The 17,633-nt window shown below is 31.5% G+C and overlaps 2 protein-coding genes and 1 pseudogene across 3 annotated transcripts; 2 read left to right on the forward strand and 1 right to left on the reverse strand.

Annotated features, from left to right (window-relative positions):
- Positions 1-4,471: 4,471 nt before the first annotated feature.
- LOC111288477 (small ribosomal subunit protein uS15-like) lies at positions 4,472-6,281 on the forward strand. Its single transcript, XM_022879386.2, has 5 exons — positions 4,472-4,623; positions 4,711-4,783; positions 4,868-5,006; positions 5,172-5,358; positions 6,051-6,281. Exons 1-5 carry the CDS (start codon positions 4,601-4,603, stop codon positions 6,082-6,084), a joined length of 456 nt encoding a protein of 151 aa, XP_022735121.1. The 5' UTR covers positions 4,472-4,600; the 3' UTR covers positions 6,085-6,281.
- A 275-nt stretch (positions 6,282-6,556) lies between these two features.
- On the forward strand, positions 6,557-10,656 carry LOC111274495 (chloride conductance regulatory protein ICln-like; annotated as a pseudogene). The gene is made up of 8 exons (XR_016328931.1): positions 6,557-6,560; positions 6,656-6,696; positions 8,641-8,816; positions 8,922-9,045; positions 9,860-9,974; positions 10,083-10,142; positions 10,269-10,328; positions 10,420-10,656. The product of XR_016328931.1 is annotated as a chloride conductance regulatory protein ICln-like (transcript).
- Positions 10,657-11,744: 1,088 nt separating this feature from the next.
- On the reverse strand, positions 11,745-13,806 carry LOC111281561 (small ribosomal subunit protein uS10y-like). The gene is made up of 4 exons (XM_022869284.2): positions 13,723-13,806; positions 13,111-13,246; positions 12,803-12,916; positions 11,745-12,133 (listed from the first exon to the last, which is right to left on the reverse strand). The coding sequence occupies exons 2-4, from the start codon at positions 13,220-13,222 to the stop codon at positions 11,991-11,993; spliced, it is 369 nt and encodes a 122-aa protein (XP_022725019.1). The 5' UTR covers positions 13,223-13,246; positions 13,723-13,806; the 3' UTR covers positions 11,745-11,990.
- Positions 13,807-17,633: the final 3,827 nt, after the last annotated feature.

The following is a 17,633-nucleotide window of genomic DNA, read 5'->3' on the forward strand; positions in this document are numbered from 1 at the left end:
TTTATAAAAATATTAACTCTAAACTCTAAAATATAAAAAAGATTATTTATGGTATTTTTGTACTATTTTCATAAAAATATAAAAAAATTATTTAAGATATTATTTATACAAAAACACCTTAAATAATTCTTTTATAAAAACATCAACCTTAAACTCTAAAATATAAAATAATTATTTAAGACATTTTCTATATATAAATGCTTTAAATAATTCATTTTATAAAAGTATAAAATGATTATTTAATATGTTTCTTCATACCAAATGTTTTAATTATAACATAAAAAATATTTTTTTGTATAAAATCTATAACTGAGTTTTAATCACTTTCAAACATATTTTTCAATGAGATAACAATTATTTTATTATTTTTTATTCAAGTTAGATTTAAAAATAAAGCATATTTTCTTTCAAAATCTTAAAATATCATAAGATATGATTTATGATTTCAAGATTTTAGATATTATTAAGAATTTGATTTTTTTTCGTAATTAAATTATTTTAAATCAAATATAAAAATAAAATATCCATCATTAAAATTAAAAAAAAATTTATGAAAATTTTTGAACTAAACACACTGAATCTTATTTTTTTTAATTAAACCAAAGATGGTCTATGTCTAAGAATTTTTATTTTTTAATCGTGATAATGTTACTTAAATAGATAGCTGCGTACAATTACAGAAAAAAGATTCTCAATCGCGCTTCATTCAAATCCAGTCTTAGTAGTATGATTTAGAAAAAAGTATCGATGGCCCATATCAATCAGTACAAGAAAGATGGGGCCCATGAAACTTTAGACAGAGAGCACAGGACTACGTATGCCACATGGTTGATTATGGGTGGTCTGTTACGGTACTTAGGAGTGTCAGCCATGTGGTTATTCTGTGCATTGGAGAAATCTTCCTTCCCCCGCTCCGTAAAGAAGTTCGAATTTGAAAAGCTACTATGTTAACGCGAAACTTCAAGCGTAAGACCTTGTACATTGAGTTCCAAGATAATTTGATCAGAAAATTTTTATATATTTATTTTAAAATTCTATAAAATTATTTATTTATTTATTAAAATAAGATATTACTATTTTATTTGTAATATATAAAATTTATATACGAACATTAAATATAACTCAATAATAAATAGATATATGAGCAAACGCGAAATGGTACAAACTTTATTACTCTATTTGTTGGACCAATCTGATTGTGGTGAGTCGCTCAGAAAGGACAGAATCTGACATAACTGCCTGCACTCCACTCCACCTCTTCTTGCCTTTAGCTCAGGCCATCTTCTCTAATTAACCTACTCATTTATTCCTTTCCAAAAATGTGGAATTTCAATGGTTTTAATTAATTAGTCTTGTTTATCCCTATTGTTAGTTTTTTAAATTCAAAATCACCAATCGAAGCTTATTTTTTTGTTATAAACTTTTATTTTTAATTTGAAAAAAAAAAAGAGAAATTCAAATATATGCCCCCCATGTTTTAAAAGGAAAGCAGTAATGAATTCATTTTTTTTGGGTAAATTACAAAATTAGTTTTCTAATTTTAGGTGACTTTTTATTTTGTTCACTCAATTATAAAATCTCACTTACATCCACCCTTCGTAGCCATTGCAACCAATTTTTTGCTGCTTTTATGAGGAAGATGCTGATACGTTTTATTGGCTGGGGTTTTTTTTATTGTTGATTGTTTGATATATATGCTTGTCTTGGTTGGGGTGGTAGATGGTCGTTTTGGTGGCTACTCCATGGAGGTTTAGAGTTGGTGACAGAGAGCAGATGGGTTGTCTGGTATACACTACTAGTAGTGGCATTAACGGTGGTCTATAAGGGCGAAGAGATTTTAAAGAAAGTGAATTAATGAAAAGGAAGCATAGAAGAAGAAGGTGGAAGCATTTTATCTATAATTATTATAGTATAATTAATTAATTATAATTTAGAATTATATAAGATCCATCCAAGTTTTTTATTAAGTCTACTCTTATAACTAATAGACCATTAGATAATTTTTTTATGATTAAATAATTATAATATCATAGTAAAAAAAATTATAAATAATATACTTTCAAGATATTTTTGATGATTTTAAGCGGTTTCAGTGATGTCAGAAGGCTTTATCCAATGTGAAATCTTTTTAATTTTAGGTTGTAGATCTAAGCAACCCAAACATAATATTTTTTTTATTTGTAGGTTGTAGGTCTAAGAAACCCAACACACACCGACCACCTCAATATCCATTGCCTTGCTTGCGTTTTGAAAATTTTAATTTTCACATAAAAAGGTATATAGTTTTTTTTTTTCGTATAAATGAGGCTGTAGAAGTTTTTTTTTTTTTTATGTATAAATAAAATTGTAATATGAAAATAAAGGAAAAAATTATCAATATTAATATTTGAATTTTAAATTTATTTGATATTATTTTTTTAAAAAAATTATTAAATAAATTGAGAATAATTTTTTATATTGTAGATTATGAAAACAACAATAAAATAGTCTTAGTTTTTTAGTATAATAAAATTTCACGAACAGGTGCATTGTCAATACAGATAAAAATAAAAAAGAATTTTAGAGGATGATATTTTACATTGCCAACTGTTAGCTGTGGAAGTAGATGGTGCTTCAAATACAAAATTAACATCACACAGTACTTTTATAATTTAATAAAACTCAGATGTCAAATATAGCGTTATTTGTGGGCATCATTCAACGGGCTGGGGTACTTTAAGGATATTTGCATGAGGTCAAACATCGAAAGATTTTAACATTAATTCATGAAATATGTTTGTTAGGAGATTCATATGGAACTTACAGGAATCCTATCTACATAAATGGTTGGAATTTCATAAATCAATGTACACACAGTTATTAAATTATCAACAATTTAAATCACATGTGATTACATGGATATCCATTATCGATTCCTTCAAGACATACTAAACTAATGGGCATGCACATTACCAGCACAAACAAAATAGCCTAAATTTAATTGTGAGTTCATGTAGCAAAAGGGTGTGGCATGGATTATATTTGTATTTTGTAACAAATAGACCGACAGAATAAGAAAACACTTATAATTTATAGTTATTCTTTAAGTGAAAATTTGTGGCCAATGAATATGGGCTCGTGGCCTCAAAGTGTTATGCTGAAGTTCCTTTTTTGTAGCTTTTGCAAGTCATTTAGCACACCAGTGTAGCTTTTCATCACTTTGTTGGATCTTCCAATTCAAGTAATTAAGCCGCAGGGCACTTGTTAATCAAGCTAACTGAAATTAAATGCAAGAGGCTTTTTGACTAAGCCGCTGTCCTCAGAATCATAGCCTAAAAGCAATTAACTATTCTTTTCTTTCTTTTTTTTTTTTTCATCAAAAAAAGGTTGAAGCCAATGTCTAGCAATCTGGCTGGCATGATTAGTAAAAACGACCTCTAATCCCTTCTGTGGATTCTCGAAGTTGGTTAGGGAATGGACTCTAAACCAGACTGACTCAGCTCAGCTGTTTATTAAAGTTAGAATGGGGCAGTTCCTCTTATCATTTGGAGCTTAGGCATTTGTCCAATAAGTGACAGCGCCTGAAGGAGAATTTAGAATTTAGGGTTGTGCCATGTCTCAAGGAGAGTAATTTCCTTTACAACAACAAATATTGCAGGCAATTTGGTCCCCGACTGCTTGCTGATTGTTGCTATATTCTCATTTTCCGCAATAAAGGTTTTGCCTTTCAAAAAAAAAAAAGAGTATAAAATAAAGGACTCTGCAGCTATTAATTAATTCCTGCCGCTTGAGTGGTTATAAAGATTAGACGGACCCAAAACATTAACATGATTGACCAAACCCTGGCCCAAACAATGAAGAAATATTGCGTCAATTTTCTACGAGATTGATATCTCTGTTTGAGAATTTGATATAAAGTCATAAACTAAAAAAGAAGGATCAGACTTCAGACACGGTATGATGGAGCGAGACATTCTCTTTTATGGTAGATATAATCAAGTTAGACGTGATTATTACTCTAAAAGCTGTCAACCACAAATGGATTTTAAGAATTCAGGGAAGTATAGGCCATGAACTAATGAGCTTTTACTTAAAAATTTAAAACATACCATGTTTGAATACCTTTTAATGCCTAAGAAAATCAATTATGTCCGAATGGGGAAAAAATGCGGGTATAATTATGTATACCTTCTGTTCTTTTCTGACTTGAATGGCTTTCGTGGTCACACTCAATTCTTGCAATTATTTGATGTGTTCATCATTGGTGCTGGCCTGATGGGGAGGGAGGCGGTACTGTTGGGCCCTGGAAAGGGGAAGGGAAGTCGGAGGAAGAAAAAACGAGCGAGGCTTTGATTTTTTTAGCATCCAGGCCTATCAGACTCTAATGAAAAAGGGCCTAAAAGAACATGGGTCTTAGCCCAAAGCACAAAAGTGTAGTCCACGTTTCTCTTGATCCAGATCAGAAAAGGGAACAAAATTCCAAGCCCGAGGACATCCATGCCATTTGTAGTGTGTGAAAATATAGAAAGGAAGCTAGGGTTTGCGCTAGCGTCTTGTTGCCGGCTGCCCATTAAAAAACCTTAGCAGGAAAGAGAGAGGTCTCGCCACCGCCGCCGTCAACATGGGTCGCATGCATAGTCGCGGGTATCTTTCCCTTCCTCTCTCTCTCTGTCTCTCTATTGTATTTGTCCGTGTACTTATATAGATATTAACATTTTCTCTTTGTTGCAGTAAGGGTATTTCTGCCTCAGCTCTCCCTTATAAGAGAACCCCACCAAGCTGGCTCAAGATCTCTGCTCAAGATGTGAGTCCTTAATCCCTTTTCAGATTCCTTGCTGACAGAAATGCCCGTGAATATTTTCTTGTCATTTGACGTTAATGTGTTCAGGTTGAGGAAAACATTTGCAAGTTTGCAAAGAAGGGCTTGACCCCATCTCAGATTGGTGTCATTCTTCGTGACTCTCATGGTATTGCTCAGGTTAAGAGCGTTACTGGAAGCAAGATCTTGCGCATCCTCAAGGCTCACGGTAATATATTCTTCTTTCTTTTGTTTTATGATTAGTCAGTTTTGTTGTCCTCTCTTGCTTGCAACAAAGCATTTTGTCCCTTGCAAATTCCAATTTGCTGGACAAAGATTAAAGCATTGGTTGTGGGGTTATTTTTTATGTGCTGTTATTTTACCGTTTCAATAGGTCTTGCCCCTGAAATTCCTGAGGATTTGTACCACCTTATCAAGAAGGCTGTTGCCATCCGCAAGCATTTGGAGAGAAACAGGAAGGACAAAGACTCCAAGTTCAGGTTGATCCTTGTTGAGAGCAGGATTCACAGGCTCGCTCGCTATTACAAGAAAACAAAGAAGCTTCCTCCTGTCTGGAAATAGTAAGTCTGCATTTATGTTCATATCCTTTTGCTTGTGTTCTTACAAAACGTCAATGGGTGATACGGTGATTTCATATGCTAATTGCGTTCAATGTACATGGTCCAAATACAATTTACATCTTTTCAAGATCGCACTCTGAGCTTTGTTGCAATTAATGTCTAGTTGGTGAACTTGGATTGTTGAATCTGTTCCTTTATTCATGTTATGTTTGTCTTGGCTTGCTATGCAGTATCTTATGGTGCAAGTGATGAATTTATTAGTTATCACCATAATCTCATGATCCCATTACAAAAGGTTATTCATGTACATGGTTTTTTTTCGATCCAATGAATATCGTGTCTGTTTGGTTCTCTGTAATGCATGAATACCTTTGCATTGGTTGCTCAAAACCATTTCTAATTCAAAATTTGAGGGAATTGTTAGATTTTGTATAATTTTCATTTCGTTAAATGATTTAGCTTGCAATGTCCTGTGTATATATCTATGCCGTAGCATTAGATCATCCTGAAAAACTTTTCAGCGGAGAAAGGGACATTTTAATTTGGTTTCCATGTGATTGAATTACTTTACTTTGTACTGTTCTTGATTATAGATGTACCATGTGTGTCTATCCCTCTATATCATGCCTGTATTTATGGTTTTTTTCCCTAAGCTTTATGTTGCAATACTGATTCAACTTCTTGGTTTGCAGTGAGTCTACAACCGCCAGCACTCTTGTTGCATAGGTTGGGCATGTGGGTTGATGCAATTTTGGGGTATCCTCGCTGGATGTGGATGCTTTGAGTGAGTTAGATTGTGTTCTTGTTCTAGTGAGATGTTCTGATGTAAGATATTATTAATAGCTGTTAAAAATTTTGTTATGTCTGAAATGATAGTGAAGAACTTGTTTCTCAATCTGATTCTACTCAATTATCTTTTCGCATTTGTTCTTCATTTAACATTTGAAGCAAGAAGTTAGAACTCTTTTAATTTTGAAATGTAAAGTGCAGCCATTTCCTACACTATTGCTAACCGGATTGCTGAAATGAGTTTAGCCTTCCCCGATGGCCTCTTGGAATGGGGCTAGTGTTACTTAATTTTGACAATTCAGCCTATTATGGTGTTTTTAAAGGCATTTTGTGTCCAAAAATACTCTATTAACAACCTTAATGACATTTACTTTTGTAATAATAGAATGTCTGATTACTGTTTGGTCAAATGGGTAATGGGGTCTACACATTTTAAGTTGAGTTCCTGCCATTCGATTTAGTTTCATTTTAAGTTGTATCTTTTTCTCTCGGTTGCAACGTTTTGCAGTGAAAAATTATGTCATTCAGGATCGCGATGCTGTTGATTCTGTAGTTATTTGTTGAAGGAATCTTAGTTTTAAGGTAAAATTAAACGATATAAAAAGAGTTCGATTATTTATATAATTTTTTAATTTTATAAATGAATTTGAAAGGCTATTATATATTTTATTTTTTTATTTTTATTAGATTTTAAAAAATGTTTCATATTACTAATTTTTTAGAATGAGCCCTTGAACTCACCACAATCAAAAGATTCGGGGGGAAAGGAAAAAGTCAATTTTCTTTCATTCTCCAAATATAAGAAAGCTTAGTGGGGAGGCAGGAAAGGTCTGTTATAGACTTTCTTATTGATTCGAGCTGTTCGTACAAATTTAAAAATTTATCTTAAATTTTGAAAGATTTGATATAAATATTAAATTCATTAAATATATTTGAACAAATAAATAAGATTCGATTAAAAAATAAAATTAAGATTAGGTTTTACCATTTAAAATCCGGGTATTGTTTGAAAATTAAAAAATATTTTTATTATAATGGGAAAAAGTTAATATGTGTTATTTTTTATAATAAATACAACCCATTTGTTTTATTACTTATAATATGATAAAATTTATTTTTTTATACAAAAGAATGATCTGATTTTAAATTGCATTCAATATAATTAAATTGAACTCAAGTTTAAATGAGTTATAAATTTAATTAAAATTAATAAATTAGTTAAATTGATAACTTAAAATTTTTTTTTTTTTAAATTTTAAATACTAATGTTTTGGATATGTTTGGACTTTATTATTTCATGTAGGAATAAGTTTGAACAAAAAATAAGACTTTAAAAATCGAGTTAGGTTGAACTTGAATTTATTTAAAATACTGAAATATTATATCAAATTTAATCTAAATCTGACTCGACCTAACTCATGAACAGGTCTAGTCTATTATATTACATTAGGCGGAAAAAATAAAAACTATTTTTTAGTATTTAACTCTCCATAAAAAAAAAAAGATTTAAGAAAAAAAAGAGGAAAAATAATTAAAAGAATTGGGTAGTAGATAAAAATTAAAATACTTAATTTACGATGAATAAAGAAGAAAATGTTTTATTGAAATGCATAAAAAGTGTCTTGCCATTAATGGATACAAGCTTCCACGCGTTTGTATGACGGTTCAAATTAATTTATGAGATATCATTATCAAAGTGTCTAACTATCAATATATATAAATTTTGGTATTGTATCATAATTTATATAAATTTGTGAGATATTATTTATTTCAATCCATTAAATTTTATTATTTTATCCTCTAAGTTTAAGATAACGTAAATACTTATATTTTAAAATCAACTTTAATACATAATTAATATGAAATTTATATCTGTTTTCTAAAACTATAACATTTTATCTACTCAAATAAAAGCCCATTATTCTCAATTATACATTGCTCATATCTCATAATCGATTTTTATATAAGATATCATGATCTATAATAATTTATAAAATATTATTTATTTTAATCAATTAAACATTCATGATTTTATCTCATATAAAATATCTTATAAATTAATATAGATTAAATTTTTATGATTTTATTTTACATGAAATATCTTACAAATAAGTGTAAACTATAATATTTAATATGAGAATCAACTTTAGAGAACTAATGATGTCCTATCGGTGACGATAAGCCTTCTTTGAAGTGGGAGAGCTCTTGCTTAAGTGTGAAGAATGTGATAATCCAAAAGAAAAATTATGCAACCTATATTTATACTAAAATCAATTTTGAGATATAAATTTTCACGTCATCGAAGAATTTTTATTAAAAGATAAAATTGTGAAACTCAAAAAGTGAAAGCAAACGTTGGGGTAGACCGTGGCACGTTGCGTCGGTTTAAGTTATAACAACACCGCCCAATATCAGGCCGAAAATAAAAAACCCGACCATTACTGTTCCACCCCCACTGACGAGAAAACCCTAGAAAAACTCACCAGATGAAAGCCAGAGAGAGTGGTGGTAGGGCTTAGGCAGTTCACGGCAAGACCCGGCAACGATGCTGGAGAGCCAGTTCTCGATACAGATAATGGCGAGTAACTTGTTCACGTCCAACCTTCTGTCTCCGTTGCAATCGGGAATCGTGCCCCGGAATCCCCTGGCATTGTCTACATCACCACCAAGTACCTTCGAATCTCTCTACAATTATTCGAATTTTTGCATGTAATCAACATCATTTTAATGCATTTAAACTGAGAATTTATCCTTTTATTTTGGGGTTGTTGCAGGCAAGTGGTTTGGCTGACTGACGTGGACAGAGCAAGGGGCGACGCCGTTAATTTCTTGTCTTTGTCGCTGCATGCCGTTTCAAGGGACCCGGAGGCCTATTCTTCTCCCTGTATTTACGCTCAGGTTTTATTATTATTATTATTATTATTATTATTATTATTATTATTATTATTATTATTATTTCTCCTTTGTTTACTCATAACACACACTTCCTGTTGCTCTTATTAAGTTATGTTAGGTTTTGTAATATGATTTTATCAACTAATCATTCTCATGCTTTGCCTTCAGTTTATCAAAACTCTAAAATTTAAATTTGTATTTTGCAGTAAGTTCTTTTTTATTCAATATTATCGTTTTGTTTCTTTATGGCTGTTTGACTGCTTGTCTGCTAGTTTAAATTTCGATGATTCGTGAAAAGAAGCCCACGGAAAATAAAATTTATTATGGATTGGTGCTGATGAAACAGGCAATGCAATGGCTCCAAACTTGCTAGTTATTTCTTAGTTTAAACTGACATGATATTGAGGTACCGAATTCAATGTGGAATGTAGCCGCCAGCACAATCTTATAAAACATCATTTTGTCTCATTGAGCTTTTCCAAAATATGGGTGGAAACAAAATTAAAATATAGGAAGGACCAGGAAAACTCTAAACTCTAATTTAGGATGACCAACTTTTTATTATCAATAAATCTTAAAGTTTGTAAATTTAAAATGCAGTGTGTTATCTATTTTCATTTTCTGTTTGGTCAACTTTTCTGTATATTTTGACTGGGATATGCATTTTTGCTTCCTAATAAGCGCATGTAGTATTTTTCATTTATTGAAAGTTTTCTCTTTCTTTTTTCTTTTTCCCCCATGTTAAGCTGCTGGTGCCCTGATCTAGTATGCACCTTTCTCCCTTTATACATGTCTGATTAATGGTTTTTGTCTGAAGATTGAAACTGAAGCTGATGAAGATGAGTCTGAGGACTTGGATTCGGAATGTAATGAGGTTTTAGATTTATCCAAGGTCACAGAGACGAGGCTTATTCCTTCAGATGCTAGCCATTGTGCGTATATTTTAGTTTTTTCCTCTACTAGTGTGTAGAATGTTATTATGCTGTTTTGATCTTTAGTCTGGTGAATGCTGACTTTTATATTCATTTGTTCCATGCAAGTGGATACTTTGTTTCAGATATTCTGTGAGTGTGCTGATCTAAGTCCAGAGCCTATGAAAGGTGAGTTCTGTCACCCTGTTTCCTTGTGGAGTTGTCAATTGAGAATTTTTTTTTTTTTACTGTTGTATGGGCATGCTTCCTTCATTGGTTGCTTGGTAACTTACTGTTTTCTTTTATGTGTTAAAGAAGGAGAAGAAGGACATAATTGGGTTTTCAGTGCTGATCAATTGGAAGATGAATCTGGAGGTATGGGGTAGACAACATTGATACCTTCTGGATTGCCTTCTTTATATGCTTGGATGTTCTATACATCTCTAATTACATATTGTGTCTCCAGAGGGTGATGACTTGGAATGGCATTTTCCCCAGAATCCGACAAAGTCAATTGGTCATTCAAATGGTAATCATGACCTAGTTCGGACAGTGCTTGAGCTATGCTAGTGTCTGTTCATTACAAGGCACTTGGAGGTCTCGTGTAATCCATTTCTATTTGGCTATAAATTAATTTTGTCAGTATTATCTATTATTTCCCTTTGAACTGAAACTTTTCTAAAAGCATTTTTGTTTTTGTGTATATGTTGTCTGCTATTGTTATTCTGTTTTAATTTTCTTTCAGAGTAATTTTTTTTTGAATGCTTACTATTCTTTTTGATGGCGTCTCTTTTGTCTACCATGTTTGGCTTGTCTCATTTAGCATGTCTTCTATTATTTATTGTAGTCAACAACAAATTTTAGGGCTATGGTTAGATCGAACATCTCTAACAGGAATTTCTTATCTAGCTTGTCATTGTTATACTTCAACAATTTTTTTTTGCATAACTTTGCACTTTTCCTCGTTGCTTTTCTTCTTGGGCTTGTCTCATTGTCCCATTTTTGCAAAATCTTGGAGCTCCAAATCAATGATCAACGCTTTGGTGATGTGGAAGAGATGGAACAAGCTAGTGATAGCAGTCATCATCAGCAGTGAGCTCCCATATGCCTGCAATTCAAATTATTGCAAGAGTGAGTTGAATGCATTTGTGCTTTTAGCTGATTTTGCACCATACCCTTAAACTTTGTTGTGTGTGACTCGGACAAGATGGCAATGTTTTCTTATAAAGAAACTTTATTCTCTTCCTGTTCTTTCATGTTGTCATTCATTTATCAGAGAGTGCCTGTAGAAAATACCAGATAACAATTAATATGGTAAATTTTATTCATATCTTTCGTTCTGTGAGGCTAAATTTTAGAGGTTTAGACAGATGGGAACGCTTCAGTCATGGGGACATTGACTGCAATTCTGCAAATGTTAAGGGCTTCCATCAATATATTGGTCGTACCGGAGTTTGGCAAAATGCTGTGGTCGATAGGGCAGTGCATCTCTTAACTTCGTTGCAACTTAAATGTATAGTTGTCAGCTAATACGATTCTGGTTTAGTTCATTGTATTTTAACTCTTTAGTAAGTTGTCGACCACCTCGCGTGGCTGGTCAATCACTCGTCTCTCCCCCTTTCTTTAAATTCTGCATGCCTGAAGTGTATGACTTGTAATTAATCATAATAGACGAATTTGTTGAAAGATATGATTCTTGGTGTTGGAAGTCTTGGTTACTATAGCGTGCAAATAATTTTCCATGATAATGCTATTGCCGACCCCCAAGCAATAAGTAGCCAATGATGAATCTTGGTTTAATGTCAAATAATGCATTAAATTAAAACATCCAAATATAATCTTTAGGTAATACAAAGAAAACAAAATCTGGTGCCACACAAGAGAATAGAATCTTAGCTTCAACACTGGTATTGGAAAACACAAACTACAGAAGACCGACAACCACTAATAGATCGTTCAGAGCAGAGAGGGCCACATTAGATGAAAATCTACTAATCAACTAAAACTAGGTAAGGTCCAAAAACTATTGATGAACATTCAAGAATCTGCAATGGTGACCTCCACCTCAACACCAGGTTCAATGGTGATAGAAGTGATCTGCTTGACCACATCAGGAGAGCTGAAAAGGTCAATAACTCGCTTGTGAACTCGGAGCTCAAATCGATCCCATGTGTTTGTTCCTGCAATGCACACAAATAGTTTTGTAAATTTTCAAAACAAATTACTCATGTTACAATGAAACACTACGCATACTCAAACTTTATCCGCATGCATATCAAACCCCAGCCGTAACCAACATATAAAATCAACAGATATAGTTAAAAGGCAAATCCTAACAATTACAATATCATACTCATTAGTAAACCAGAAGGCATCCAACCAAAAAGAAAACGTTTTAACATATATAAACTCCATTTTTGTAGAAAAACAAGACAATTTGCACCAAGTAGCTCAAGCATTCGAAGCCTCTATTACTAAGACAAGTTCAATATGTTGAAACATGCAAAAAGGTAGCAAATGATATTCCTTGATGATTGCTCCAAAATAAAATAGTAAAAATGTACGGATGTATAATTCAGATTTATGGTGGAGCCTTTTAACAGCAAAATAGGAAGACGACCAGGCAAACATACACATAAAATCGTTATATGCATATAATCCTACATGAAGCTCTGACTACCAAGCAGACCAGAAAGTTTCCTAGAAAAAAGGAACTATACAATTGGTTAAGTACAGAGTAGGTTTTTAAAACATGCTATCAAGATACGAAACAAAAAGTATAAATAAAAGCAATTAACATAAGCTACAAAATATCATCAGAGACTGTCACATGCAAGGTAAGTAAATACCTTCACCACAGGGAGACTTCCTCGTCGTGATGTGAAGAACCTTGGTGGGCATTCTCACTGGTCCCTTAACCCTCAATCTCTTATCCTTGGCACCACGAACCAAATCAGCGCAAACTGTTGATAAAACAGAAATACATTAGACTAACCAATGCTATGTGTATCAATTGAATCCATATCATCAACAAAATAGTACTATCTTATTGAGAAACATCCTATATGAAATTACACCAAGGAAAAGCAAATTTGTTATTAGGGACAATAACATAATAAATGAAATGATAATCGTTTCAGCATACCAAAAATTGTACCTTTCTCGAGGTTTTTCACATTCTTAGAGGAGAGAGTAATCCTTATCTTGTGAATCTCTTCCTGGGGCTCCTCCAAACCAGGCTTGGTCGGCTTCATTGCAGCATACGCCATGCTTCTTAACTTCACTTTCTGCTTCTGTTCGGAAAAATTAATTCCAATAAATAAGAACTTCTCATCCAAAATTAAACCAAAAATTTCAAAATCTTTAAACTATGGAAATAAAATACAACATGGGATTCAATCACTAAGTTCTAACTACTAAAGCTAAGAGCAAAACTTCCCATATTCCTTACAAAGCTCAAAACCGATAATTATCCAAAACAAGTAAGAAATAGACTCATATGAAACAGAAAGCTGATCCTTTTCCGATGAAAGAATAAAGCGACTCCAGTAATAGAATATACAGCAGGAATGGAAAAGGTTTTAATCTAAAGATTAGTGGGTTTTTACTTGTTTGATTGAAGATCAATCCTTACAACAAATAAAAAAAGGAAAACGTACTACAATAAATCAGAAAGAAAACCCAGAATAAAGAACAATCTAAGCCCCTATTCTAATGCAAGTTTTTTACACATAAAAAATACGGAGAAAAAGAAAAGTAAGAAGGAAACCTGGAAGAAGTGAGAGATTGGAAGTGTGAAGCTGCGGCCTGTTTTCTCAAAACCGATGGAGAAATGAGAAAGAAATCTTTCTACAAGATATACATGTCGGCGCTGAGTTTATTAATAGGTTAGGGTTTTTTTGCTGGACCAACTGTTTTGCGGGCGTGCTTGCAAATATTTGACCCAAACGGTTGAGTATAAAGATGGGGTTTGGGCTTTTTGAAGTAATTTGGGGTTTGACCCACGTTTCAGAAACGGACCAGTCCAATACTAAAAGGTTTTTTAATTTAAAAAAGGGTTAATATGAATTTGGTCCCTAAACTATAATATTTTTAACAATGTGATACTTATAAAAAAATTCATAATTAAATATTTGAATTATATTTCTGTCAAATATTTTGTATCATTAACTAACGTTACTGATCAAAATGCAGATGTGACATGTGTCATGATATTATTATTTTTTTGTCACATTAATTTACTATTAATAGAATTAATGTGTGAGATAAAATATTTGACAAAAACAAAGTTTTAATATTTAATCTTGTATTTTTAAAAAAAGATTAAATCTTAAAAAGTGATATAATTCGAGACTAAATCACACATTAACCCAAAAAAAAAAACCCTTACTTTGACCTATCACCTATATAAAATTAAACTAATACATAAAAAAAATATTTTGACCTAATTTCAAAATCTTGGAGGTGAAGCAAACTCGATTTGAAAAATCCTCGTAAAGCCATGTAATCATATTCTTTCAAATTCAATACTTTTTTTCCTTTTCATTTTATTTCATATATATTTTTAAATGAATATAGATTTAGTTATTAAAAGAAACTACAATTAAAACATGACGGCATATGCACACTTGAAACCTATTAAATGCTTGTTTGGATTTCATCGAATTCTCTAGTGGGGTTTCGATTGCCGTGAAAAATAGTGTCAAATGCATTAAAGAGATCCAAATGGAGCATACGGGTGGCGCGATTGGCCTCGGCCAACTGCCGGCCAATTTTACTCTAGTTGTTTCACCACATTGGTTTTTTTTTTTAACTTTCTTTTTTTCTTTATCTTTGAAGTTTAATTATAAAAATAAAATTGTCCTTACAAAATAAAGTTTTCTTTTTTTGTTTTTTTTTATTTAACAATTGTAAAATAATAAATAAGTAAAATTTATTGGTATATAATAAATAAACTAATTAATTAAATTTAATTATTTATTATCAAAATTATTATTTGATATAAAATAATGCAATAAATTTTAAATTATTTAGTAATTTTATGAATTATAAATAATTTAAAATTTTTATTACATATATATTTTAATTTAATATCTTTAATAATTATTTTTTTCTTACTACAATTCACTTAATCATCACTGTTATATTTATATCAAAATATATATACTCATTAATTTTATTATTATAATAATTAATCATACTTTCACTATTATTTTTAATTTCATTAAAATTAATCTCATTGCTCATTCACATGAACCTTAAGCCAACTTTTGAGGAAATACACGAGCCTCTTAAGATACGGATCACACTTTCTTCAAAACGGCAGAATGGTATCATCATATCTGTTAAAAAAAAAATGCTTTGTTAAGTGTATGTCTTTAAAAACAATTTGATTTTTGTTATAACTGAAATTTGGGTCGAACTGCACTTTGCAGTGCATGATTTGATCCATGGTGCTAAAGGTAGAGAGCATAGGGTTAATGGACTGGTTAGAATGCCTATAAAAGTTCTCTGTATCACAACTAGGATGGCTCTTTATGGTGAAGGTATTTTTTTTTTCTTTTTTACAAAGAGCAAAAAGATTAGAGAAAACAAGAGTCCTAAGATTTAGAATTTAAATTTTAAACCTACTAAATATTTGATTTGACTATTAAATTTTATTTTATTAATGTTTTCATATTTTTTAAATAATAAATTAAAAGTAAATTAAAAATATTAATGAAACCAAATCTTATAAAATAATTATGTAATAGTGTATTTGAGCATGTTTATATTAAATTTTTATTGAATGGGACAGATTTGAGCAGCGCATCCACAAGCAATTGATCGATTTGTATAGCACACCAGATGTGATGAAGCAAATCACTTCAATTACCATAGAGCCCGGTATGCAAGTGGAGGTTACTATTTTAGATGTTCGAGTACTGCGCTTGCCATCGTTATTCTAATATAGTGAGTCTTTTAGCTCAGCAGGGATTTTCTGATAAGTGGATATTTCTAGTTGCTGAATTTTTATTATTGAACTCTACCATGAGATAACATTTTGAGTCTTGATGAAAGCATATTATTGGTTGAATTTTATATATAATTTAAGTTTGAGTGAGTGTTTCAAAATTTAGTTGATTTATACCACCATTTATAAAGAATTACGATTAGCATATCTAAGTTTAAATATTAATATTTTTGGAGAATGTTATGATTTCTAACACTGCAAAATTTATTTATTTTTTCTTTTTTTTAAACATATATTCTATATGCAAATTGCAAAGGGATGTTAAAAAAGAAAACAGAAAACTCATGATAGTGTTAAAGCCATAAAGACATGATGAAGGTAGAAAATGTATTTGATGTAACAATAGTCTTATTTACATTTATGTGTTTGACCTATCTTTTGGTATGGCATTGGGGGTAAGGCAAGAGTTAGATCCCTATTGAAAATGAGTGTCCTGCTGGTTTTAATTGGTAACTTGAACGAGTAGGTTTCGTCCGTTTGGATGCTTCTTCAAAAATTTTCATTTAATGACAAGAAAAGCAGTAAAAGTTACACTCAATTTCTTAAAGTCGTAGTCTTCTTATAAACCTTCATTGACAAGGGGAAAGAAAGAAGGAGAAGAAAAGAGATCAGTTCTTGGGGTAATTTCTCTGGTAACATCAATTGTGTGATGAGGCATTGGAGATGAGAGTTCATTTATGATGCTGGCAGAAATCATGGTAAAAGAGGTAGCTCCACAAATGAAATTCTCAATCATATCAATGAGTTTGTTAGGTCCAGGCTACGGGTTGCAACAGATCGCTGGTGACAGAATTAGCAGACTGATCGTGCAAGCTTTATGTATTTGCAATAGGGGAAAGTTAGAAAAAAAAATGATAATGTAAAACCTAAGTTGTACCACCCTATGCACCTAAGCATATAGAGTTATGCATGACTAATCATCACAGTCGGAGGCTCGACAAGCCTCTATTCTGCTTTTACCTTGGTGAAATTTTCAATGTTTTCTCATAATTTGTCTGATTTTTCTACTATGGGGGGCCGAATTCTGATATTGACCAAATTTTGATAGAAAAAAAAAAGTTGACTAAGTGAAAGACGGTGCTACGTCACATCCTGCAGCCTCTCTTTTCCTTGGCTATCCTGCTGATGATTTATGCCCATTGTGATTGCCATTCATCAGTACATTTTTCTTGACCAATTTCAGTTATAGATCTGCACACATGCTATTAAGAGTTGGTTTATACTTACAATAAGTGCATAGTTTACTACACTTGAGTCCTGAAACTCTTGCTTGTCTGAGATCGGCACGTCTCTTTAGCATGCACATCCTAAAGTGAATTTTCGTATACATCTGCTACATTTTCTATGAATGGTAATTTAACTAAAACAATTACAAGGTTACAAATCAAAATAAAATTTTACTAAAATATTTTATATGATGCTTTTTATTCAAAATATATATACATATATTATATAAACATTCTTATACTTAAACATTTGAACAATGGATTTGAGAAACATGTTTATATGAACGATTAATGTAATGGGATACTTCTGACTACTCTGCGCCCTCCATTAACTTTTTTTCACTAAACTTACTTTTCAATTCTAGTTTTTTTTTTTTAATCATAACTGTAATACCAAATTATATGCACCCGTAATCAAATACACGATTTCTTACAATGTCA

This window comes from Durio zibethinus, chromosome 17 (assembly GCF_047325235.1).
Source record: "Durio zibethinus cultivar Kanyao isolate XHJ-2024 chromosome 17, ASM4732523v1, whole genome shotgun sequence".
In the NCBI taxonomy this organism is placed as follows: Eukaryota; Viridiplantae; Streptophyta; class Magnoliopsida; order Malvales; family Malvaceae; genus Durio; species Durio zibethinus.

Bases quoted from the DNA above. Each gene is read 5' to 3' on its own strand.
- LOC111288477 (XM_022879386.2), top strand. From the start codon at position 4,601: ATGGGTCGCATGCATAGTCGCGG. The intron at 5,007-5,171 runs GTAATATATTCT...CCGTTTCAATAG, and splicing joins GCGCATCCTCAAGGCTCACG to GTCTTGCCCCTGAAATTCCT. The intron at 5,359-6,050 runs GTAAGTCTGCAT...CTTGGTTTGCAG, and splicing joins CTTCCTCCTGTCTGGAAATA to TGAGTCTACAACCGCCAGCA.
- LOC111281561 (XM_022869284.2), bottom strand. From the start codon at position 13,222: ATGGCGTATGCTGCAATGAAGCCGACCAAGCCTGGTTTGGAGGAGCCC. The intron at 12,917-13,110 runs GTACAATTTTTG...TTTTATCAACAG, and splicing joins TGTGAAAAACCTCGAGAAAG to TTTGCGCTGATTTGGTTCGT. The intron at 12,134-12,802 runs GTATTTACTTAC...TGTGCATTGCAG, and splicing joins GAAGTCTCCCTGTGGTGAAG to GAACAAACACATGGGATCGA.